A 25,172-nucleotide genomic window follows, 5' to 3' on the forward strand; every position below is an offset into this window, starting at 1 on the left:
GAATGCCTGAGGTAGTCGGGTTAAAAGGTTAAGTAATTCTAGTCCATGATCGATTGATCCTTTGTTTGGGGGCCTCTAGAGAGGGCAAAGAAGAGCCATCTAGCGTCTTGGGAGCAGGAGCAGGAGACTAAGGTCCCACAGTCTCCTCCAGCACACGTCCTCAGTGACCTTCTACTAGCCCTTACCTCTTGCAGTGTCTACTACGTGGGGCTAGAGAAATGGCTCATCTATTAAGAACACTGGTTTTCCTTTTACAAGTTATGTGTTCAAGTTCTGACACCCACATGGTGACTCAGAACCATCTACCTCCCCTTCCAGGCAACCACTGTGGCACACAAACATACATGCAGGCAATCACTCATACAAATAGAAGATGCTTTTGTTCTGTTGTTTGTTTTTAGTTTCTGTCACCTTCCAGTTGCTTCACAGGCTCGACACCAAAACTCACATATGGGCCTTGGAACCCATCCAATCTTGAGCCGTTCTGAGTCTGAAAACTGGCTCTGAATTTTTTTTTTTTTTTTCCTTTTACCAAGACTTAAGAGCTACCAATGATCATGAAATGCCTAAGATCGTGAGAGATGTTCAGGAAGTTCTTAGATGACAGTTTCCTCCTCAGTAGAGACCTTCCCTGGAACTCAAGGTAGGCACCAAACCCAGAAAAGGAATGATGTTTAACCTCGAGTTTTGTGAGCCCGTGCACCCTAGGCACGCTCAGAGCTGGTGAAAAGTGCGAGGAAGATGGATGGGAAAGGCCGTTTCTCTGATGTGCACAGGAAGCCTTCCAGCCCAGACGCACAGGCCTCCTTCTCTTGTAATGACTGCGCATGCATGGACAGATACTGTCAACAGAGGGCAAGAGGTTACAGTGACACAAACTGTGTGTATGTTGGGGCATTCCACAAAAACATAATGTAATTAGATATAAACATTTTTCAAAAAGTTTTTTAATGAGACACTCTATATAATCCCGGCTGTCTTGGAACTCGCTATGCAGACTAGGATGACTTTGAACTCGGAGAGCTCAGCACGCTTCTGCCTCCCTAGCGCTGGGATTAAGGAAATGTATCACTACACCTGCCTGACCTGATATAAATATTTCTTGCTAGAATTTTCTTTCTTTCTTTCTTTCTTTCTTTCTTTCTTTCTTTCTTTCTTTCTTTCTTTCTTTCTTTCCTTCTTTCTTCTTTCTTCCTTCCTCTTTCTTTCTTTCTTTCTTTCCTTCTTCTTCCTTCCTCTTTCTTTCTTTCTTTCTTTCTCTCTCTTTCTCCCTTCCTTCCTTCCTCCCTCCCTCCCTCCCTCCCTCCCTCCCTTCCTTCCTTCCTTTCTCTTTCTTCTTTTGGAAAGCCCTCACTAGTAGCCCTTGGATTACCTGATGACCTTGGAACTCACTCTGTAAACCAGGCCGGCTGGCCTCAAATTTACAGAAATCCACCTGCCTCCGCCGGGATGAAAGCCTCAGTGAGGTTTTCTTGGTCAGTAATTTAGCCCATGTAAATGCTGAAACACTCATAAAGTGGCTCTTCCCTCAAGCTCACTCCCCTAGGTAATCTATTTGACGTGCGCAGGCTTCATCAAACTTGGCAACTATGAAAATCATCTACATTTGACTTAAAAATAAGAACACTTCCTCAGGGACAATACCTCCATCTCAGCCATTCTTTCTAATGGCTGCATTATGTTCTGAAGCGTGCCTATCCTGTGATTATTTAACCTCGTTCCCATCTTTAGACGCTTGTGTTTGTGCAAGCTAATTTTCAACCACTGTGGCTTCTGGAGCGGCATTGGCCGGACGCCAGGAAAACAAGACTAACCAGAGGAAATCACTGGCAAGCGTTGGCGCAGAAGAGCAGGACCCTAGTCGGCTCTACGTAGCGCACCGAGATGCAAAGTGCACGCATGCGCAGGCTGCAGGCCTGGGTCGCACTCCTCAGCTCTAGAGCATGGCTTTCAAACTCCGGCCGCTGGAGGGCGCGTCCGAGCCAGCGCTGAGCGCTCCCGTCGGCGCCCCGCCCACCCTGGCTCGCCCCGAGCCGCGATTGGCTGCGCGGCGGGAGCGCGCCGAGTCAAGGGGCGGGCCCGCGCCGGCTACAAAGCGGCGAAGGTCACGGCGCGAGCAGGAGCGCGCTGGCCGCCGGGAGTCGGTTCTGCGGCCCGCGCCCCCAGCCCACCCACCCCGCCCGGGAGCCATGGAGGGAGTGAGCGCGCTGCTGGCCAGCTACCCCACCGCCGGCCTGGCGGGCGGCCTGGGGATCACGGCGTGCGCTGCCGCCGGCGTGCTGCTCTACCGGATTGCGCGGAGGTGAGTGCGCGCCCCGCTGCACGCGGCCCGGGCCGCCGCCCCGCCCCTGCGAGGCCACGGCGGAGTCCCAGGCCTGCTTGCGGAGGCGCGACACCCTTTCTGCGCCTCCGCCTTTACCCTCACCCCGCTCAGAACCTCTTCGGGGAGCAGTTTCCGAACGTGGCTGGGGGAGGGGGCTGCCTGCTTGCTCCTCCCTTCGAGGCCTGCGCCCCTGCTTGTACTGCTCTGCTGGGCCTCCGCACGGCATCGGTTATGGTGATGAGAACTGTCTCTCGATGGTCCTCATTCGGTGGCAATAACCACTCCTCACGGGAGCTTCCCCACAGGGAAGCCTTCGAGCTAAATATTTAGAAGAGGCACGTGTGAACAGGGGCAGTCTGAGGCAGGAGCCTGCGCTCCTCACATTTAGGGAGCTTGTCCGCTCAGGTGAACGCTGTACTCCTTGGACACCTGTCTGGGATGGGCTTGGGGGCGATACTCTGTCCTGCGGTGGCCAGAGATCGCGGAGACCCCATTCCTCAAAGCTGGCCTTGGACATTCTCCTCCGTGGTCAAAGTACGAAATGAAACAGCCTCTTCAGCAGGGTGAAGGAATAGCCCACTTGATCACGTTTCCTGAGGGCGGGAGTGTATATGCATCTATGAAAGCCTCTTGGGGACAGCCAGGGTTGTACAAAGCTCAGGACTTGCCCCTAGTCTCTGGGCAACAAGGGGTTGTGGTTTGAACGCCTGGCAGCCTGGCTGATGGGTCGTCTTCTCTAACCCTGCTTTTCTCCTAGAGTGGAAGACAGGCAAAAGGTGTTGGAGGTAGGTGAGACACAGGGGAAGGAGGTGAAGGAGTGGAAGTCAGCAGTGTCTGGAGGAGGGGTCCTGAGAGTGTCTGACTCCAGGGCTCTCAACCCAAGCTTCCCTTCTTGTTCCCACCCAGTTTTTGGAAGTCAGAGGGACCTCTAAGATTAGGCAGCCCAAAGCAGTCTTTCATTACCTAGACCTAGAGGAACCTGGCCAGTCTTCATGTGCCAACAGAGCCTGGCCAGTGCTGGACCTCCTCCTGGGTACCATTGCCTCTCCATCAGCCTAGGATAGGGCATGTGGCCAGGACTGGGTCACTGCCTGTCACCCCTTCCTGTCCTGCCAGTGAGGGCCTTGCCTCTGCTGGAGACAGGACTCTGAGGCCTTGGGACATGTGCTCTTGCAGGGGAGCCAAAAACAAAAAAAAAGCCAAAATCCCTGTGTGCCCCTTTCAGACTCATACCAGACAGTCAAGGTAGTGTGTCTGCACCGCCAGTACTGCTGCTGCTGGTTAATCCAAGAATGGTGCTGCACGCTTGTGTGTTCTCACTAGCTCCATAGTTCATCTGGAGGCGAACTGGCCACTCAGAATTCTGAAGCGAGGCTGCAGCTTTCCCCTTTACCAGCGGGGAATGCTGTGGCAGGCCGGAATCAGCTGTGGTGGAGAATAAACCGGAGGAGGGCCTACAAGGAGCTGTTTTTGGAAGGCCACTTGGTGGAGTGGGTGTTTTCAAGCTAAGCACAGAAATGGTAGGGGCAAGACCATAGCCCTGAGGAGCCGTGTGGAGAGAATGTCCCATTAGCTCTGCTCAGGGCAGCCCTTCCTGAAGTTTAAAGTTGGCCACAGTGGTTGCTGAGAGGCCCTGGAGCCAAATCCAGCCACCCTGCTCCCTCACCCACGGCGTTTTCTTGTTCCAGTTACTGTGAAAAGGAGAGCAGCTGCCGCTCCTGTGCAGGTGACACACACTCCAGTGAGGCAGGTGCTGCCATTCTGGTCCATTTTACAGCTGGGGAAACAAAGCCCGGAGGACTGCCCCGCGTCACCGCGTCACGCCCCGCTGCGGGACAGCCAGGGGCTTCTCTATAGTACAGCCCTGGGGCGGGTGCCACCTCCCTCTCCTTGCACCACCGCCCCCTTCATGCTCTGCTCAGGCGTGCCTTGCCCCTGTGCACGGTGCGCCCGGGATTCGCCCCTTTTGGGTGCATCTCAGCACCTGTCTCCGTCCTTACACAGCCTGTGGCGTCTGTCTGTATTGAGATCATAGTTTCTGTGTTTGGAGGAGACGAGGGCATGGCCTCTCAGATGTACAGTAGAGCCTGTCCTAGCGTTCAGAGGCCCGGCACTCCTGTCTCCGGGCACCTCAACATTCAGTGTTCTGAGCTGCCTGTTCCGTGGGTGTGGATGCCACTCCATGTGCTCATTTTATGCAGCCCTCTCCTGCCGTCCGCCCTGCTGCTGGGGGCACCTGTTTCTGGATGACAGCCCATGTCCTGTGTGTTGGCCAATCCTATGGCATCTGTGTCATTCTTGTGTGGTAGTCCAGTCGGTGCGTTTTGCTCATTTGTCAATCTCTGAAAGCCTTGCATGGTGCTCAGTGGACGGAGTGGCTAATGTGTCCATCTGGGCTGGCTCTGTTCCCCGAGGGATAAGTTCTGGGGTTCCCTGCTGTTGTGGGTGACATTGGGCTGGAGATGTGCATCTCCTTGGTCTGAGCTGTGCAGAGTTGCTGTTCAGCACTGCTGCTGCTGTTGGAGAAGGGTATGCGCCTCCTTGAACTCTTCCTATTAGTTGAGGTCACACTTGGAAGAGCAGAGAAGGAACATCCTGTGAAGCTGAGCTTTCCCCGGACCCTGGGGAGCCAAGCCTGGCTCTGACAGACATAGCCTGTCAGACTCCTTCAGGAGAGAGTGACACTCTGGCCCCCACAGACTCACAGCACCCCAGCAACCAAGCCCATCCTGTGTCTTCTGTGTGATATAGCATTGGCCCTGACTGGTTCCTGGGCCAAGGAACTTGAGGTAATGCATCTGTGCTGAGGTGCCAGGCAGGGGCTTGCTCTTCCTAAATGCTCTGAGCTGATGGGGAAAACATCACTGTTGACACAAGCTCATTTTCCCGCTGTGTGTTTCAAGCTTGTGGGGACCCCAGGCATGCCCCTGGCCCCTTCTAAGACTCCATCTACCATGACTCCCTCAGGCACACCAAGAGTTGAGTGTCACAGTGACCAGCTGGAGAAATGGCTTTAAGGTCCCTCACCCGCCCATGGCACTGAACGTGACCTGGGCTTGGGCGTGGGCCAGGCCAAGGCACCTTCCTCCCCTGGGCTAAAGGGACATGCCGTCTCATCGCCTCCATCTTATTCCCCAAATGTGATTTGTCGTAGAGATTATTGGCTTGAGGAAAAGTGGGCCAAGGTGTCCGTTAGGGAGACTGAGGGGGCTTTCCCTAAGCAAAAACTGGGTGAGTTCTGAGGCTGGGACTGCGCGGTGTGCCCTGGGGACAGTGTTGGAACTGTGGAGTAGCTGCTGGGATCCTTCACATATTCACCTGCCCTTTGGTACATGGCGCCGCAGCTGGTTGGTGCTAGGTCTGAGGTTCTGGCCAGCTGCCCTGCTGCTCCAGCCCAGATAGCTTTTGGGGCTGTCTCTGTAGGAGGTAGCTTCTGGTGTGGAGACCCACCTGGCCATGGTGGACAATGGTTGCTCTGGCCACAGAGGAAACCCCCCTCCCTCCATCATCTACCCCTGGCAGAGATTAGCCTCTGGCTTTAGGGGAGGATGAATCCCCCGCCTTCCACTTCCAGACCAGGCTTTTGCCAGGAGCCATTTCCCTAGCAACAGAGCTGGAGACCCAGAGTGGAAATGATGGCTTCCTGGGTGGGGTGGGCTTCCTGGCAGAGTTGTCAGTTAGAGCCACAGTCCCTGCTTGCCTGTCGTTGTCCCTAGAGCAAGCCCAGAAGTTGGGCTTTCCCATCAAATAGAACAGGGCTAAGGAGCCCCAGAGGTAGGGTGCTTTGTCTCAGACAGGTGAGAGGGCACGCTGCTGAGTGCCAGCTCTGAGGCATGCCTCATGCATAATTACAGAGCGGCCTATAAAGATGTACAAATTACCACAAAGTGAGGGCTTAATTGCCCAGGAATGCCAAACACACAGGCACCCCGGCAGAGCACGCTTCCAAATATCCAGCCACAGCTGGGGCCGCAGTTTTTCTGTGTTGCCCTTACCATTTTGGGGCCAGTCATGCTGTCAAGTACCAGGGAAATAGCAAAGTCTGAGCAACCCATTTGAGAAATGAGAGATTAAAATGAAGCTTCTAGGGAGTAGAGTGACCCTGGAGACCAAGGTCCGGGGAACCTTGCCTCGTGTGTGGTCCTAAGGTTTTGCCTGTGGGCCCTGTGCTGTTGTTGGTGAGGTGTGGAGGTCCTTTGTGGGCTTGCTTGTTTTTTATTGTTGTTTTAAACTCTATGTGTGTACATAAGTGCAGGTGCCTGTGGATCCCCGCAGATCCCCGGAGCCAGAGTTAGAGGCGGTTGTGAGCCACTGGAAGTGGGTGCTGGGATCCAGTCTTGCGGTGCTCTGCAGGAGTAGTGAGTGTCTTAACTGCTGAGGAGGCACTTCTCCAGCACTCCTTCCTGCCACTTACGGGGTTAGGCCTGAACTGAGGTAGAGAAGGAAGTGTGAGACTGGGCTGTTAGAGAGCACCAGCCTCTCCCATCACTGTCATCTATTTATTGACATTGAGTAGGCCAAAACACTGTCAGTACTTCCAAGAGTGAGGGAGGTGTTCTTATCTAACCCAGCTGACAGGATTCTTTCCTTAACTTGGAAGGCAGTGGGGCTGCTGGCCAGGCAGTGTGGGCTTAGTCAGGAGCAAGATCCCCTCTTCCAAGGCTGGCCTCCCGACAAAGCTCATGTCTTGTCATTGCATCCTCGTGACATGCAGAAGCAGCAAGTGTTTTTTGTGGTCTGCTTTACAGCCGCGGCTTCCGTGCTGGGAACCTCCTAGCGGCACACATTCCTAGCCTCCACAGGCCGGGCCCTCTCCTTCAGGATGCAGAGGCCAGAGAGTTGCGCTGTCTAAGGAGCAGGGCTATCTGTGTGGTGCCTCACTGCAGCCAGGTCTCAGCAGTGCCCTTGAACTAGACACGGCCTCTGAGTGAAGACAAGGCAAAAGGGCAAGGTCGGGGCTCCAGGGCTCCACAGCAGCTGCCCTTCGCCTGTATTGTTTGTAGATTCCTGGGGCTGGCTTTACCGGGCAGTTGCTGTGCGCCCTCTACAAAGCTGCACAGATCCCCAGTGTCTGGGCCAGGATTATCTTGCAGCCACACCTGTTTGTGTGGCCAACGAAGCCCACTGTGGGCCTGCCCCCCTTCTCCCACCTCTTTCTCTTTACCCAAAGGCTGGGCCCTCGCCGAGCAGCTGTGACTTCCCTGTGCCTGTCACCAGTCCCCATCCCTTGCCCTCCTTGGCTCTCTCTCCTCTAGGGATTTTTTTTCTGAGGACAGGAAGCTCCCTTCAGTCTTAGAAGTCTCCACAACACAGCTCTTGGTAATAGACTCTGGAGGGAAGAAGGATCCTAAGCGCTACCTCCCCAACCTACCCCTCCCCTTGTCTGAGACACAGACCATAGGGCACTGGTGGGCTAGGTTCCCAGGGGGATGCTCTGGAGCCTGCGGAGCTGATGCGTCTCTAGCTGCCTCCTGCCAAGTCCTTTGTCAGTTTTGATCCTCCTGGGAAAACGTGGCATCTAAGGGGTCCCTCCTCTTCCTTTGGCTGGGCTTCAGCTCCACCTGGATGCCACTTCCTGTTCGTCCATGGTCTCACACTTTACAGGTACCGAGGTCTTCCAGACTAACTCTGTTCTTGGTCCGCAGGGGGAAGCCAACGCATACGGTGGTCAACTGCTGGTTCTGCAACATGGATACACTGGTGCCCTATGGGAATCGCAACTGCTGGGACTGTCCCCACTGTGAGCAGTACAATGGCTTCCAGGAGGTACGGGCTGGCGGGGGTGGGCAGTGCTGCTGCTGAGCCGGCCCTGAGCTCAGCGTTCCACGCCGCTGTCTTCTGACTGGTCCTGGCACCTTGTCTCCCTTTGAGGAAAAAGAGCAGGTGCAGGGAGCTGTGGCCACTCGTCCTGTCTCACCACAACAGGTGGCAAGGTCCGGTTCGAGTCAAGAGCAGGGCAGGTCTGTAGCCTAGCTCTGCAGATGCTCGGTATTCAGCTTTGTGGGTGGTTTGTTCTCTGCTGGAGCCTCGACTGCCCAGCCACCATAGACAGTGTCTGAGCATCTGAGTGTAGCTTTTCCTGAGACTTAGTAACACAAGCAGTGAACCAGCTTACAGGCTGAGTTCTCAGTGGTTCTAAGGGACAAAGCCAGGGGGAGAGACGTGGGCAAGGGGCACCCCAGGGCCTGCCCTGCTGCACATGTTGGGTGGCTTATCAGCACCTAGATTTTTGAGGTTCTGTGTGAGGCAGCATCAGAAAGCATGGTGCTGCTCTTGTGTAAAGACCAGGGTAGGGTTGTCTGGAATCTGGGACATCCCTGATCGGCCCCCACTGACCGGGAGCTCCTGCCTTCCCCAGAATGGAGACTACAACAAGCCAATCCCCGCGCAGTACATGGAACACCTGAACCACGTGGTGAGCAGCGTGTCCAACCCCCCTGACCCTGCACAGCCGCAGCAGTGGGTGAGCAGCCAGGTCCTGCTCTGCCGAAGGTGCAGCCACCACCAGACCACCAAGATCAAGCAGCTGGCTGCTTTCACACCGCGGGAGGAGGTGAGCATGCACGGCCGGGTAGAGCCAGGCAGCTGGCTGGCTGCTTGCTTGCCTCTTGTTGCCTCATATTCCGGGGTGGGTGGCTTCCTTCTCAGCTGCAGCTGAGCTTGTTCTCACTGACCTTGTGACCACTAGGAGAACGCTGTGGAAACCAGAGCATGTCAGGCTAGAAGGGTAGAGGCCTTGAGCTCCAGCTGCAGCTTTAGGGGCTATATCCTGGCCTTATTTGCTAGTCTGTCTTGCCTGTCCTTTCCGGGGAGGCACAGAGGCAGATCCCACCTGAGGCGAGGCCCAAAGATGCCTAGGAAAGAACCAGGAGGCTAAGAGCCATCAAGATGGCACAGTGGACACACAGTTACACGCAAGCTTGGTTATCAGAGTTCCCATTCCTGGAGTGCACATGGTGGAAGGGGAGAAGAGACTCCCCCCCTTCCCCCCTCCCCAGAGTCTCTTCTGACTCCCTGTACATGCTCACATAGACACAGTACCTGAATAGATGTAATTTTAAGAAGATCTTTGCAAAGAGGCCATGAGGGAAATTGACGCCAGGTGGCGCTCCTGTTTACTCTAATAAGATCACACTAGCCATTTCCACTGATGCGCTGACCTGTACAGCATCGCTGAGAGAGCAAAGGGTGGGGCTTGTTTCCTGGCCTACCGCAAAACTAAAGAATCAGTTGGCTCTTGCTAATCCAGGCCCAGCCACCAGCCAGCTCTCTGGTGTGTGTTAGACTTTCAGACTCAAGGAGAAAGGCAGGCCCTGGTCCCAGGTTGTACTGCCAGAATCTAGAGGCTCCCCTCTCTGTGCCACACACTTGAGCAGGTCATGAGCTACAGAATGTCATGAATATCGCTGTGTCATAGGCTCCTGTCCTCCGCTAAGCCTTCCTCCTAGGACTTCGTATTACCATTTGCACAAGCTGGGCCAGTCTCTACCTGTAACCCAGGCCCTCCCTCCCCACCTACAGGGCCGGTATGATGAGGAGATTGAGGTGTACCGCCACCACCTGGAGCAGATGTACAAGCTGTGCCGCCCATGCCAGGCAGCCGTGGAGTACTACATCAAACACCAGAACCGCCAGCTGCGCGCCCTGCTCCTCAGCCACCAGTTCCGTCAGCGGCAGGCGGACCAGGCTCATGGGCAGGTCTGAGGCCGTGGGGCATTTGAGCTTTGAGTCTCTGTGGAGAGATGCTGTCAGGCTGGGCCCCAGACGCTGGGCCATAGGGCAGCATAACAAGACCCTGTTCCCGAGAAACAGTTGGCTGGTGTCATCAGCCAGAAGGGCTCTTCCTAAGAGACTAGGATGTGGCTCTCACATACCTTAGCCTGGCTTGACCCTGCTGACCCTTCCACTTCCCAGACACCATTGCATTTATTCTTCATGGCAGCCTCATGATATATTAGGCACTGCGTAGTCACGGCTGTGGGAATCAATGATGGGGGCTGAGGTGCTCGCCAGGGACTGTGCACATGATCCACACAGGGCCAGGGTCAGACCCAAAACACTTGACTAAAATCGTTACAGCGTGTAATCAAATAATAGTCTAGGTTTTAAAGAAATAGTAATCAGAATGCAGCCGTGGCTAAGTGGCCATTTTACCTCTGTCCCTACTCTCCTGTGTTTGCCTAGTAGGACAGCCCCTGTCCTCAGGTCTCAGACCCTTGGTTCTTATTCTAGCTTTCTGGTTTCTAATCTGAGTACTTATTAGAAAAACAAAACAAAACTAATTGAACTTTTGCCAGAGTTATCTGTCTGCACACTTTAGTGGTATTCTGGTTAAATGTAATGGGAGTTGCTGATGAAAATTTGACAGAGTCATTGAAAGATTTGGAAGCATAAAGTCACCAGTATGCAGAAAGGAAGAGCAGAGCCTGTCCCAGAGACCTGTCGTAGTGAGGCGATAGCCTAGGGCTGGGATGGAGCAGTGGTAGCCTGGGCAGCAAAGCAAAGGCAAACAACCACTGAGTGTCCAGGCTGGGGCCAGCATCCCACATGGTGGGCATAGAGGTGGCTGCTGGTGGCTTTCTGCCTTCTCACTGACTCTTCTCTCCCTCTCTCAGAGCTTCAGTTCCTCGGCAATAAAGGCCCCGTTCAGGGTCATCCTGCTCCGTGCCCTGGCTTTCCTGGCCTGTGCCTTCTTATTGTCCACCACACTGTATGGCCCCAGCGAACCCTTCACCCCAGGGGCTGCTCTGCCCCCAGCCCTACCTCCTGGGGGCAACAGTTCTGCTGCCTCAGACAACACCACTGCTCAAGCTGAGGGCTGGCAGCAGCTGCTGGGCCTGTTGCCTGAGCATGCCACAGAGAAGCTACATGAAGCCTGGGCCTTTGGGCAAAGCCACCAGACCAGCATTGTGGCAGTGGGCCTGCTCACCTGCCTGCTGGCCATGCTACTGGCTGGCCGGATCAGGTGTGTTGTGGGGCCTTGGGACGGGGTAGGCAGAGAGCTGCATATGCCATTGCTGCCTGGGTGTGGGAATCAAGAGGTCTTGGAGGTCTCCTGCTCTGGGCTGAACTCCAGATAGCTAGACAAGCTTGTCCAATTCTCTGGCGGCCCGGAGGACAACACAGGACACTGAACCAGTTCACCACTTGCCCTCTGCTGCTGGGCCCAGTCCCCTCACACATCTCTCTAAACCCAGAAGTAACAGAAGCTGTAGAAGCTCAAGTGAGGGCAGTTTCCTACCCTGGTTCCCAGGCTAGGCAATGGGCATAGGGGTACCAGTCTGCTTAGTGCTGGGCAGCCTGTGAGTCGTAGGCTGGACTCAGACTCTCCCCTGGCCTCACTGGCCTTCTTCCCTCTGAGCTGGGCCCAGTGTAGATAGAGCGTGGTGCAGGAAGTGACAGGGCTTAGGGTTTCTGTACTGCCCACTGGGCACGCACTCACCTTGCTTTCTCCAGCAGGCTCCGACGGATCGATGCCTTCTCCACCTGTCTCTGGGCCCTGCTGCTGGGGCTGCACCTGGCAGAGCAGTATCTTCAGGCTGCCTCGCCCAGCTGGCTAGAAACGCTCAAGCTCAGTACCACGTCCCTGTGTTGCCTGGTGGGCTTCACCGCAGCTGTGGCTACAAGGAAAGCGACAGGCCCGCGGAGGTTCCGGCCCCGAAGGTCAGAGAAGCAGCAGTGACTGCGGGGGGAGGACGAGTGATGGATGGGCCCAGGGCTTGGCCCCGCCCCTGAAGCAGGCGACTCTATCTTGTCTTCTTAGCCACCCCACTCGTGCCCCCTTAGCAGAGCCTTGAGTTCATGCCTCCCCCCTCTGATTTCCCACCCCCCCCCAGCCCCCCCCCCCCCCCCCCAGTCCTGGTGCACCTCAGGTGCCTGTAGTTGCTTACCACTGCCACCTCTCTGGCTCAAGACCCTTTCATAGCCCCCGTGACCCAAGCGTGGGCAGTTCCCAGGTGACCTGCTTCTGACCCTGTATTCCTGCTAGCTCCAGGCACCCCAGTCTTGTCACCTGACTCTGAGTCTGCAGGTGATGGTGTAGACTGCCTGCTGTACCCCTGTCATTTGCTTAACACTGGCCTGTTGACAAACAGTGGCCTCTCAGCCACGGGGTGAGCTAAGACTAGAGCAGAGCTGTCCCTCATCTCCTGAAGCTCCTGGTCCCTTATTCCTCCTGTGGCTGTGCTGCCTCTCCATGTCTATTCGCAGTTCCCTGCTTCAAGACTCACGGTCCCTTAGGGTCCTTCCCTGGGAGCGGCCAGTACAGTTCTTAGGTGCGGCTTGGCCTTGGCGCTGGCTTTGAGGCAGCCCGTCCCAGGTAGATGGTAGAAAGCCTGCAGTCCCTTGTGGTCAGCAAGCCCCTAGAGCCAGCTGGGCAGGAATGGGATGGGCCATCCAGATCAGTAGCTGCTCTGTACAAATGGCACCCAAGGGGACAGACTGTTGGTGACACTGGGTCATTGTCACCTTGTTCCTCTCTAGCGTAAGTGTCTTCCTTGGGATAATTTGTGGAAGGTGACAAGGCTTCCGCCTTCAGTCTCTGGGGCAGCTGCAAGGCCCATGTGGTCTCAGCCTCACTCTCCTCTCAGGCCCTGTTTTTCAGGATGCCACCCTTCCCATAGGGGAAGGCTTGTAGTTCAGGCCCTTGCTAGCTGCTTGGTTCTGGACAAATCCCTCTTGTCTCTCAGCTTTGGTTAGCCATCTGAAGTGGTGAAGTGGGCCTGGGGTGCTGGCCTCCGTGGATTTGAGGACCACGTGAGGTAACACATGGTGGCACACTGGCAGTGAAGGTGATGGCCCTGGGAAGAAGTTGTTGAGGTCCCATCTGAAGCATAGAGCAATGCCTTACCCACCTGGCGTGCTGCCCTCTGGTGGCTCCAGATTGGACTGCACACTCCTTGCTGTGTCCTGCCACTTGTCTGTTGACATAATCCCACTAAGCTGCAGGCTCCTTTACCCTCTGCACCAGAGCCCAGGGAGGGCAGAGGCAGAGTACACGTGAGTGAACGTCACATCAAGCATGGCCATCAGCCGCTGGTTCTTTGTGACGTGGCTGGTCAGTCCTGCTTGGAACTCATGGGGTCTTGAGAGGCACCGAGGCTCCACTGTGGTAAAGCTCTTTGAAGGTCCTTAAAAGCTGTTCTGTCCTCTGACCCTCCATAGTCAGACAGCAGCCTGTGTTGTACTCAGCTTCCCCATGCGGTGAGCCAGAAGTGTCAGGAGACGGGGTGGTTTCTGGCATTGCAGGGCTCAGCTTGCTCTGGAAAAAGAGTGGGAAAGGCCCCCTCTGAAGAGGTACGGGTGAGGCCGAGGTTGAGATGTGGGCCAGCTGCTGCTGACCTTGTGGAGCACAGCTGCCTGAGAGAACAGGGAACGCCTGCCTGTCTCTTTCTTCCGAGAAACTGGTGGGGGAATGTGACAGGTTTGGGGCACCGTCTGCGCGTCCTCTTGTATGTACTGTGGATCTCAGTCTCAAAGAGGCTGACAGTATGGAGTTAATTTCTGCATTCTTGGCATTGCATAGAAGCAGAGTGTGTGCGTGCGTGTTTTTGTATGTACATTAAATTATTTATGATATACAGAGCCAGCTCTGTCCAGCCAGGGTCCCTGCTAAGCATGTCACCCTGCCTTCTAGTGGATATAGAAGGCGGGGAGGAATGAGGATTCCTGGCCTTTTAAGAAGTTTTGTGTTACTTTTTAACTTAATAGTCCTTTAAAGTTTGTTAGTTGAAGGGAGTGCCAGCATGTTCTGGTGTGGCTGTCAGAAGCTGAGGAAATGCAGGCACCCTTAGAATGTGGCTTGTTGGCTGGGGACAAGCGCCAGGCCGTCCTTGGTCAGAGGGGGGGGGGGGTCATCCCAGGTACGTAAAGGTGGTACTCCTGAAAAATGAAGGAGGGAGACTGGGCTGTACGCCAGGCAGATGCTCAGTAACGCTTGCCCTGGAGCAAACCACCGACCACCCTCCTTCATCTCCTGGCCATCCTGCTGTGTCCTTTATTGTACCCAGCACAAGTCTTGTTGTGTAGTAGAACTGTGATGAATTGTCTAGCGACCCAAACCATTGTAACCACCACTGGCCATACTCGTCATGTTTGAATGCTGTGTTTTCAATAAATGCCTCCTGGGTCCTGCTCATTCCGGTCGGCACCAGGTACCGCGTCTTTTTTTCTTTCATGATTCTTCGGAGGGACTTCTGAGCCAAGGCAGGAGGTGGGCGGGCTTGGGGGACCACTGCATTTTCACAGGAGTCTGGGTTTGGGAGCAGGTTGAGGAGCTGGTGAGGGCATGGAATGGCTTGAAGACACGGCTGTTCCTTGTCTTGTTGCCCAGAGCTTTTCCCATGTAAATATGCCTGTGCTGAAGCAGCTACCCTCTGGACGGGGCTGTGAGGAAGAAGGCTTGAGGCTTCCCTCAGGACTGCATTAGTGAGTTTTAACCTTGGCCTGATGGCCCTCCTCACAGTCAGGGTTCCCAGGGAACAGGAGACTCGCAGAGTTGGGTTTGGGCATGCAGGCATTTGGGGGTGACTCCCTAAAGCACTGGACCCTTTACAGAGGCATCTGCCTCAGGAACTGCCCAGGGCAGAGCAGAGCTGAGCCCCCTGAGCTCCCCCACCTTTGGGATCCACTCATATGCTGATGCTACTTTGTGTCACAGGAAGAGGGAGACCAACCTCCAAAGCCCTCTTTCTGCTGCCTGAGAGAGGCTTCCCACCGGCAGCAGTCCCTGTGCTTAGTGGCGAGGACTCCCAGGGTTAGCCACGCATGGACCAAGGATGAGCAGCCTCCGAAAGCATAGGGATATGCTAGCAAAGCCCAGCTCAGCTTTTGGTGCTGACCCTAGAGGGCCGGGAGAATGCTTCCTCCCTGGCTAGGACCCTCTTCATGCACTGTACCCCCACTGCTTGCTGATCCTTGGGGCTGCCTATTCCAGGGTCACCTTTGGCTCCTGCCTACTGGCAAGCATGGGCACAGGCGGCCTAGTGTAGCATCCTGTTGCCACCTGCTGGAAGGGCTTGGCCATGCCTTTGCACCTGCTGACTGACACCCTGCTGCAACTTGCACCAAAATCTCAGCAGGGCCAGTGTCTTCCCACAAAGGCTCGTACACAGTCAGGCATGTGGTGCCCAGGTTCCAGCCTCACCTCTGTTGGCCCTAAAGTGCCTGAATGTGTCCCCCTGGCCATTCATTGAGGTCCTACCAGACTCAGTTGTAATCCTGAAATGAAAAGATTTCATTTCACACTTTGTGTGTGTGTGTGTGTTTGTGTGCTAGAAGTCAAACCCAGATAACACACACACTCAGCAAATGCTCTACCACTGAGATCAAGCCCATCCCACAAAAAAAAAAAAAAAAAAGCTTTTCTGCTTAAGACAGGGCATCCATCAGAGTCTTGGAAAGAAGAGCAGGGTTTCTAACAGCCCCCGGAAGGCAGCTTCGGGAGCAAAATGAGGATGCATCCAAGAATGCTCATCTGCAGTTTTGGTGTGCCCTGATTTCTTATTTCCCCAAACCCTGAGCTGAAGCTTCAGGTGGCTTCACAGCCCTTGCAAGAAACTGGGAAGGTCGTCTGATTCTCTGGGCACTCACCCTCTGGTTATGCCTTTCTTATCAAACTGAAAGATGGGGAGAGAGGTGGTGCGGAGCTTGGCTAGCAGTAGCCCCCAAGCACTCGGCCATGAGAGCGCGGGTACCTTAGCCCATGCTCATCATGGGGCCTGACCCTGCCAGCCCATCCGTCGGCACATTGTCTGCTGAGCTCATTTGCCCCTCAGGACCGAGGTAAGGCTGGATACCGGAAGCTCCTTCCAGATGGCAGACTAATGTATTAACTGCCTCTGCCCCTCCCCTATGTAATCGGGTGCCTTAATCAGAAGCATGGTGACATTCTGGCCTGTGGCCATCAGGGTCTGTGGTGTGATTTGTACCGTTCTCAAGTTAAAGAGACACTGTCACCTTCTGTCTCTGGACAGCTCGGTGGTTGTTTGGGTCTTTGCTAAGACTGACTTTGGCGTGTACGCTGTAAGCCATTTCTGGGGATCCGAGGCCTGGCTGCCTCTTCCTCTGCTGCAGGAGGAAGGCTCATGAGGCGCAGCCACGAGGAGATGTGGCAGCATCTTCTAAAGTCCCAGTCCATGTGGGGAGCATCCAGAGTGCCTCTGAGCCCAGCTGCTCCACTGGGAGCTTGGAGGCAAAGAAGGGGAGGTAGCCAGAACTCCAGGTTCCCTGAGCCCCGATGGCGCCTGGTCTGGGGATAGGAATGTTTGCTTCAGGGCAAAGTGGGGATTGGTGTGAGTCTGGCCAGGGTAACAGTGTCGCTTTAATACCGAGACCTGTAGTAGAGTAGATTGCAGTGAGCCTGAGGGGTTGGAGGGGCATGCAGGGTGGGGTGGGTCATGCTGGCATCTCCCAGCCACCCGCTCCTAATAAGTGGACAATTGCTCTCTTGCTTCAACTAACGCACGCCTCCTCTGGGACCCCGACTCAGGCCCACCTCACACCCTGGGAGGGCCCGGGCCCCATTGTGCAGAGGCTATCTCCGGAACCTCCCTGGCTCACGTCCTTCCTCTTTGTGCCCCATGGGCCCTTGCAGGTACTTCTCAGGAGACTCGGCCAGCCTTTTCCCCTCCAGCCCCAGCCTGGCCATGCCCTGCCCAAGCGTTACAGCCTCGCCAGCCCCCGTGTTCATCCCCACTCCACCCGGCTTCCTGCCTCTCACCAAGCAACAGCTGTTCCGCTCTCCCCGTCGGGCCTCACCCTCCTCGCTGCCGGGACGCCTCAATCGGGCCCTCTCCCTGGGAACCATACCCTCCCTGACCCGGACAGGTAAGAACTCGATGGCAAGCCTCGGTGACAGAATCAGGCCGGGGGGCAGCTGGCTCAGCATCCTGTGAGGAGGAGGAGGAGTTGGGCAATACCAAAGAGTTAGCTTGCACCCTTGCTGAGGAGATGGACAGGGCCAGGCCCAACCAGGTGAGCTCCACTCGGCAACCACGTTGACCAGGCACAGCCTCCTGTTTCCCTCCCCAGAACATGGGCTTGTATGCTCTTCGTGGGTGGTTGTGTTACTTGAAATTACATTTTTAGAGGTCTCAAAGGAAGACTACAACTGTAGCTCAGTAGAGTGCTTCCCTGCCTGGCGTTCACAAGGTCCTGGGTTCAGGCCCCAGTACCTCATAAACAAGGCATGGTGGTGTGCACCTGTAAGTCAGCACTCTGGAGGATCAGAAGTTCAGGGTCCTCCCCACCCACCCCCCAGAAAAGTGCCAAATCTGTTGGGTCTCAGTAAATGAATGCTCTAAGGTTTACCTTATCATTTTCTACCTGTTTGCCTACCTACTTCTTCTCCATTATTTTCCTTTGTTTTTTTTTTAATGTAATATTTTTATTGATTCTTTGGGAATTTCACATCGTGTACCCCATCACTCTCACCAGTCCTGTGTCCACCTTTCTATGTCCCAACCCTTGTGACCCCCCCCAAAAAAAAGCAAAAATTAAAATAAAAATAGGGGAAAAACAAGTCCAATTTGTGTTATCTATATACTCAGTGAAGCATGGTCAGACTCTCATTGGCCTGCCCCTTTCTCCCACACCCCTGCCCAAAGCCATCGGTTGTAGAGAGCTACACCTCAGCCTCTTTATCACACTTTTTAAGAGTTTCCTTCAGTGCTTCCTGTTTGGACTGTTACTCTTTTGTGGGGGGCGGGGAACGTAGGGAGTAGTAGAGTTGTCACAGAAGCCGTCCATGTCCCTCTTCCTCAACTGTACATCTGCAGTCATCGAGGTCACTGCCAAAGTAGCTTCCTCACTCTTTACTGTCAGGAGCTTGGTGGGGGTTTTTTGTTTGGTTTTTTTTTTTTGGGGGGGGGGTTTCAAGACAGGGTTTCTGTGTATAGCCCTGGCTATCCTAGAACTCAACTCTGTAGACCAGGCTGGCCTCAAACTCAGAGATCTACCTGCCTTTCTCTTCCTGCCTTTCTTACTAGAAAATGTGTACCTGAAGGGCAAGGATTTTGTTCCGGCCAGTTGCATTTCTTGGTTGCTTGCTGCTTGGGAAACCTGAAGAGACCAAGTCCTAGCCCCATCTGGAGGGACTCTATCTTGCCTTTCCTTTTCCCAGAGGTTTTTTTTTCCTGTGCAGGAAGCAATTCCTCTTTACCTAGCTCCAGATTCTACCTAGCACCCACCCAGCTGCCAGTGTGTCTCTCCCCCTCTGCTGCTCTTAGAGGGTAAAAGGGGGTTACTCGGGCCAACTCTGACAAGTTGTATTACCATGGTGTTCCTCTCCCTGTCTATGACATAGGCCAATCTTGCATGGTTTCTGGGCTGGTGAGGATTTACTCTATGCAAGAATGTGAAGAATCAGCCTTTCAGTCAGTTGGTTGCTGCTAATATGCACCTCAGTCTCATCAGGGTACAGCCTGGGTATGGCTCAGTGGTAGAGCACTTTCCTGGGGTACATGAGCCCCTGGGTTCTCCCCAGCATCTAAATTAATAACAATAGCCAGGCAGTGGTGGCGCACACATTGAACCCCAGCACTTGGGAGGCAGACACAGGCGAATCTGAGTTCAGGCCAACCTGGTCTACAGAGTGAGTTTCAGGACAACCAGGGCTGCACAGAGAAGCATTGTCTTGAAAAATAATAACAACAACAATAAAATGAGGCACTTGTGTCTGGGTCTGTGGTGAGAGGAAATAGGACTAGTTGGCCAAGCACTCAGTGGACCCCAGAACTGTCTGCTGGTCTCGGGGTGTTAGCAGGCGGACCCTGTCCCATGCGTCTTCCGCAGCCCCAGGTGCCCAGGACTGAGACTGGGAGCAGCTGGGTTGACAGACTTCCCTGTCAAGCCCCTTGGGAGAGAAAGATGGCAGTCCCAGTGATAGTTAGGGCTCCCTGTTGTTAGGGGCAGCAGATCTCTGTGAGATGTAAGGCGGCAGCAGAGTGCTGTGGACCCAGTTATGGTCTCTGAATAGTGGTAGCAGAACCCCAGGGTCTGCAAAGGCAGTAAGTGGGCCCAGCCGGCCCTTGGCTCACATACCAGGAGACCAGGTCTAGAGCTCAGGCATGCAGTGGGCCTCCTGTCTGTCCCTCTTTCTGTCTTTTCTTTCTCTCCACCATGCTTCTGTTTCTCTGCTAGATACCGAATCCAGCCGCTCATGCCCACTGAGATTCCCCCACCCCACCCCGGCTTCCACGGAGATAGGCAAGCTAAGGAGTTGTAGAACCCTTTCCTAGTCATCTGGCCTGGACTAGAGAGGAGGAACCACCATGGCATTTCAGCTGCCTGCATTTGGCCACTGGGGAGACTGAGATACTTGAGACAGGACCCTGCCCTGAGGGTGTATTTGATTTAGGAAGAGGCAGTGTTGGGTTCCCCTTGAGTTCTAGTGGTTTGGGACCAAGAACTATGGAGACACCTGGGAAAGGATAGTGGGACTCAAGATGACTGAGAATAGTGGTACCTTGGGGCTGGAGAGCTGGCTCAGTGGTTAATAGCATGGCTGTTCTTCCAGAGGAAGGGGGTTCAATTCCCAGCATCTACTTGGCAGATCACATCCATCTGTAACTCCAGTTCCAGAAGGTCTGACTCCCTCTTCTGGCCCCTGGGGGTACTGCACTTACTTGGTGTACATACTTACCTGCTTGCAAGCTAAACACTCACAGGTACTAGCACAGAGTGTGGAAAGCAAGGTAGATAATGAGGCACAGACTGTGACTACTGCTGACTTCCTCCAACCCACTGAAGGCTTCAGTCTCTACTGGCAAAGTGGGCCTGTTCCCGTGTGCCCTGGATGGCAAAACGTGCTTTCATGACAGCAGAAAGTTAACTGTGAGGCAAGACCGTGAAGACAGGGAGTGTTGGCTCATCACCTTACGTCTCTATATTGCGTTTCTCTTTCCGCCCAGACTCAGGATACCTGTTCAGCGGCAGCCGCCCACCGTCTCGGGTGTCTCCACCGGGGGAGGTTTCTCTTTCAGGTAAGTAGAACAAGAGCTGGCAGAAGGCACTGGAAAATTGTTTCCAGGTGCTCCTGAGGCCAAGGGTGTCTGTACAATGTTAACTGTGAGTTTGGGGGCACTGGACCTGTGTTCAAACCCCAGCCCAGGGCAAGAGACGAACATGATTGTGTCTAGGCTTTCTCTGATGTGAGTTAGGGGTGGGGATATTGGGATCAGACGGTATCATGCTGTGTCCACAGATAGATAGAGCTGCAGGGAGACACCTCCATCCTTATCCTGCTCGGGCCAGTCCCTTCCCCTCACCCCGCTCCGCCCCGTTCCTGCTGGGCTTCCTACCATCCCCAGCCTACAGCGTGCCTTCCTCCATGAGTTACATGGGGACCACGGGGTCCAGTGGCAGGTGGCAGACGTCAGTGTCGCTGTGCGGTGATGTCACGGTTTTGTTGTCGCCTCTCTCTGCAGATTACTTCTCTCTGCTGTCGGGCAGCTTCCCCTCTTCTCCCCTTCCTTCCCCAGCACCTTCTGTAGCCAGCTCCATGGCCTCCAGCTCTGGCTCCGTGCGCCACCGCAGGCCCCTCATCAGCCCTGCCCGGCTCAACCTGAAAGGGCAGAAACTGCTGCTCTTCTCGCCCCCTGGGGAAATGCCCAATACTCCCAGCAGTTCGGAAGAGCACTCACCACCCAACGGCAGCCTCTTCATTGAGCCTCGGCAGCTCGCCCAGAGGACTCGCACGGAGCACGCCATGGGTATGTGTGGGCCTAGAGGTGCAGTAGGTACTGCCATGGGTACTCTTGGCTGACCTCGGAGGGCACCTTCTGTGGTGGGCCATTGTTAGACTGCCCAGTATGGGTCTGCTGGATAGTTTTATCCTTTCCTCTTTTTTGTTTTGTTTTTGGCTTTGTTTGTTTTGTTTTTTTGTTTGTTTGGAGACAAGGTTTTTCTGTGTAGCCTTAGCTGTTCTGGACTCAATTTGTAGACCAGGCTGGCTTTGAACTCACAGCGATCCACTTGCCTCTGCCTCCAAGTGCTGGGATTAAAGGCAGCACCACTATGCCCAGCTTATCCATTGCTTTTGTAATTGGCTTTCACATCTTCGTTTACTGGGACCTTGAAAAGCCTAGGTGTATTGTCGACCTGTATCCATTACAAATGCTTTCATCCTGCCTACACCCTTGTACCCTGCCCAGCATTTTTTAAACCTTAATTGGACTCTGTTAAAATTCGGGCTGCCACGTGGGGTGGGTGGCTCTCTTAGGTCTGTAAATGTGGGTAGATTTGGCCACTTGGACCAAGTGGTGCTGAGAGGAGGGGCGTGCAGGCAGCCCGTAGCCGGGGCCGCTCTGGTCTTCAGCCTCAGGCCTCGCGGAACTTGCTCATGCCAGTTAGCATTTACTTGCTGCCCCTACCTCAACACAGGGCCCAAACAAGACCCTGGCCCTCTGCCACTCAGACGCGAGCAGTTTGGGACTTGCAAGGACCTGCAGGGGATGTCCCTGGGTTGAGCTTTAGCACAGTGGGATGCTCCCTCTTCCCTCTCCAGATATGAGATCTATGCTGGCAAGAGACGGTGCCCACGGCAGCCCCTCCATCAAGAAAGAAGATGACTCGTCCCAGTCCTCCACCTGCATGGTGGACACCACCACCAAAGGGTGCTCAGAGGAGGCTGCTCCCTGGAAAGGTCTGTGATGCAGGGCTGGGAGAGTTAGTCCCAAGCTCCCTGGAGGGGACCACAGTGTCTGATAGAGAGCCTTCTAGAGCACCACCCTTGTGATGACTCTCCTAGTTCATCTCCTCAGCTGTGCTAGCCCCATGTCAGATGTTGAGTAGTCGTGGGTAGCCCACGGCTCCTGTCACTGGAGAGTCGGAGGCTGCCGGGTTGAGGGCCCAGGAACTGCAAAGGCAGAGCGCTGCCAGCCTCCTGGTTGGTCCTGTCTCCGTGCTTGCTGGGTTGCTGACAGGGTGTGAGACCGTCGGTGATGACCCCGGTGACATCTCCTGCACGGGAAGGCAGGACACCAGTGGTGGACAGGACAGGTCAGCCAGTGGCGCTTCCTAACTGGGAGCCAGTGCTGTGCCCGAGTCAGGCCTGCACTGTGGTCTGTGACTTTGATGACGAAAAGCCTGGGACCTCAGTCTACTTGTGGTTATTCTGTTAACTGTTTTTAAGCGAAGGCTCATGTCGCACAGGGTGGCTTTGAGCCTACTAAGCTGAGAATGCCTTTGGTCTCCTCATGTCCTGCCTATATCTCCCCAGTGCTGGGATCACAGACATGTGCCATCATTCCAAGCCTGAGCCTGCTTTTTTCCCCCCACCAAGATGGGGTTTCTCTGTGCAGCCCTGGCTCTCCTGGAACTCACTTTGTAGACCAGGCTGACCTCAAACTCAGAGATCCACCTGCCTCTGCTTCCCAAGTGCTGGGATTAAAGGTGTGCACCACCATGCCTGGCTTCTTAGTCTACTTTTTAGTCTTTGAGACTTGAGCAGGGTGATTTTCCTCAAGCCCCCATTTTTTCCTTTGTGACACTGGTGTCTGGGTTACCCAGTTGTTACTGGGTGCAGTCTCAGGCAGCCTGACCTAGGGTCCACATGGTCACATAGGTTCTGGAAAGATAGGCCTTCAGCAAAGCAGGGCTCCACCCAGTACTCTCGGCAGGGCCCCAGGTCCTCGTGCAAGGGGGCTTTGCTGGAGGGGGCCTGCATGTGGCCTGGCCAGCTAGGGAGAGGGTTTGCCTTGGAGTAGGCAGACGCCCTGCCTGAGGATCAGGGTGCCAGCCACACTGCTCCTGACTGTGCTCTGCTTACAGCTCGTGTGGGCCCCTCCCTGGTCCGGGGCCTCCTGGCTGTGAGTCTGGCTGCCAATGCACTCTTCACGTCAGCCTACCTGTACCAGAGCCTGCGTTGACCGCCTTGAGTGCCCTTCCAGAGGGCAGTGCCCAGGTGCATGCTGCTGCCACCACTGCCGCTCAGATCCCTCTCTGAGGGGCTCTGTCTCCGCCTTGACACCAGGGCCCTTGACCTCAGGATTCCTGCTGTCCATCCAACAGACTACAGATGTCAACTGTGTTTGGTGCTGACACTCTGTCCCCAAAAGCCAGGGATCTTTGACCAGCTGCCCAGCCCCAGGGACACTAGTGCATTTCAGCTGCAGCAGGGGCTGGCCAGGCTACCTCTGCCCACAGAGTCACATCTTCCTCTGTCCTCCGAGACACCAGAGGTCTGCCTCAGAGCCCTCCCAAGAACCAAGATGGAGAAAGCCTCTGGGAGAAGCACATGGAGCCTGGATCGCTTCCTCCTCACTCCTGCCCACTGCAGAGAGCCAGCCTCCCCAGAGCAGGCATCTGGCAGCCCATCCCGCCAAGGCAGGGCTGGCCACGTGTGAATCCTGGGACTCAGGCTAAGTGGCGGTTCTTCCTCCCCTGACTCCTCCTTGCACACCTGCTTTGTGACTTCCGGTGACTTCCCCAGCAGGTAGCTCCTTTACCCTGAGAACACCAGAGCCACCCCTGCCCGTGTGTCAAAGCCTCTGTCTCACATCCCAGTCCGTTCCCAGGAGCTGCACAATTCAGATGAGACTGGACCCTCCCCGACCCCAGGTCCCTTTCTGCTTCAGCCCTGACGCCCACTGCCCTCTCCTTCGTCCTGCCCCATCTGAGTCCCACATGACCTCTGCCTCCAGGGCACCTCAGTTGGCCTTCTGCCTGACTGTGTCCTGCTGAGAACATTGCAGGCTTGCTGGAATGCACCCTGTCCCTTGAGGAAGAAAGGAGGAACTTTGGCCTAACACTGGTTCTTTTGATAGTGTGGGGTCACATGTGCCTGTGGGGGTCAGTCCCCTTCCCCCATCCCAGGCCTTGGCCCAAGGCTTGCGTGTGTACGTGCGTGCATTGTCTGTCTGTCGGTCTGTCTGTCTTTGTGTATGTGTGTCTCTGTGTTGTACCCCTTGGGATTTGTTGTGTGGGAGGGGCATGGGGCAGGGAAGGGTCTTCACTGTCATTCAGGGATAAAGTTTAACTTTATTTTTTTATACATCTTTTGCCAGGTAAGGCTTGTGCTTTGAAACAGACGCCTCCAGTTCTCCCTGTCGGGGAGATGGCTTCTTAAGCTTTGGGTGCTTCTCGTACTCTTTCTCTTTTTCTTTTTACTCTAGGGAAGGAGACCTGACCCTAATGCCACACTCCTGTCCAGGGAGATCTTGATGCTAACCTGGGTTGTCTCACACCCCAGCATATGGGCAGTCAGGTGTCAGGACTCCATGAGTCCAGCTGCCACCAAAGGTTCAAGCTTGGAGGTGGCATCTCTTGGTCTGTGTTTGTACAGTTGGGTGCATCAAGTTTTTAAGTTTTATTTCCTGCCTAATGAAACCAAATTGTTCCCCAGCATTCTTTGTCTCCTGTCCTGAGGAAGCACCCAGGGAGACGCTGTGGCCCCTACAGCAGCACAGCGGGCATCCTGTGCGCTCAGGAGGGGCTTTTACTTATGTTTCGATTCATACATAAAACACGATGTTATTTTTCTTTACAAAAGCAAAAAAATTTAAAACAAAACAAAAAAACAACTTTGACTTGTATCAGGCTGTGTTGTCTTGGTGTGCTGGGATAGCTCCCTGGGGGAACAAAACACCCATCCAGGGTTGGAATTGCTATGTAGAGAGGTGATAGAATCTGCAGAGCCCTGTCTCTTGAAGGTGTCATTGAGTAGGTGTGTCATCCTGATCCACATCCAGGGGTCCTAATGAGCAGTGGGAAACCAACAGCCTGGGCCGGACACCATGGAAAGTGTCGCCCCGTCCTCCCCTGCCTGGGGCTGGAGAGATGTCCTAGTATCTTTCCCATCGCTGTCATAAGGTACCCAGACCAAAGCAGCAGAGGGGAGGAAAGGGTTTGT

At 54.8% G+C, this 25,172-nt stretch overlaps 1 protein-coding gene across 1 annotated transcript; it reads left to right on the forward strand.

Moving 5' to 3' along the window:
- Nucleotides 1–2,105: 2,105 nt before the first annotated feature.
- On the forward strand, nucleotides 2,106–24,849 carry Tmem201 (transmembrane protein 201). Its single transcript, XM_055615147.1, has 11 exons — nucleotides 2,106–2,302; nucleotides 7,969–8,089; nucleotides 8,682–8,876; nucleotides 9,845–10,021; nucleotides 10,939–11,288; nucleotides 11,783–11,986; nucleotides 16,917–17,149; nucleotides 20,233–20,304; nucleotides 20,749–21,033; nucleotides 21,828–21,965; nucleotides 23,093–24,849. Exons 1-11 carry the CDS (start codon nucleotides 2,190–2,192, stop codon nucleotides 23,188–23,190), a joined length of 1,986 nt encoding a protein of 661 aa, XP_055471122.1. The 5' UTR covers nucleotides 2,106–2,189; the 3' UTR covers nucleotides 23,191–24,849.
- The last annotated feature ends 323 nt before the right edge of the window (nucleotides 24,850–25,172 follow it).

The sequence above is a fragment of the Psammomys obesus genome, unplaced genomic scaffold (genome assembly GCF_907164565.1).
Source record: "Psammomys obesus unplaced genomic scaffold, mPsaObe1.curated_primary_1811, whole genome shotgun sequence".
Classification (NCBI taxonomy): domain Eukaryota; kingdom Metazoa; phylum Chordata; class Mammalia; order Rodentia; family Muridae; genus Psammomys; species Psammomys obesus.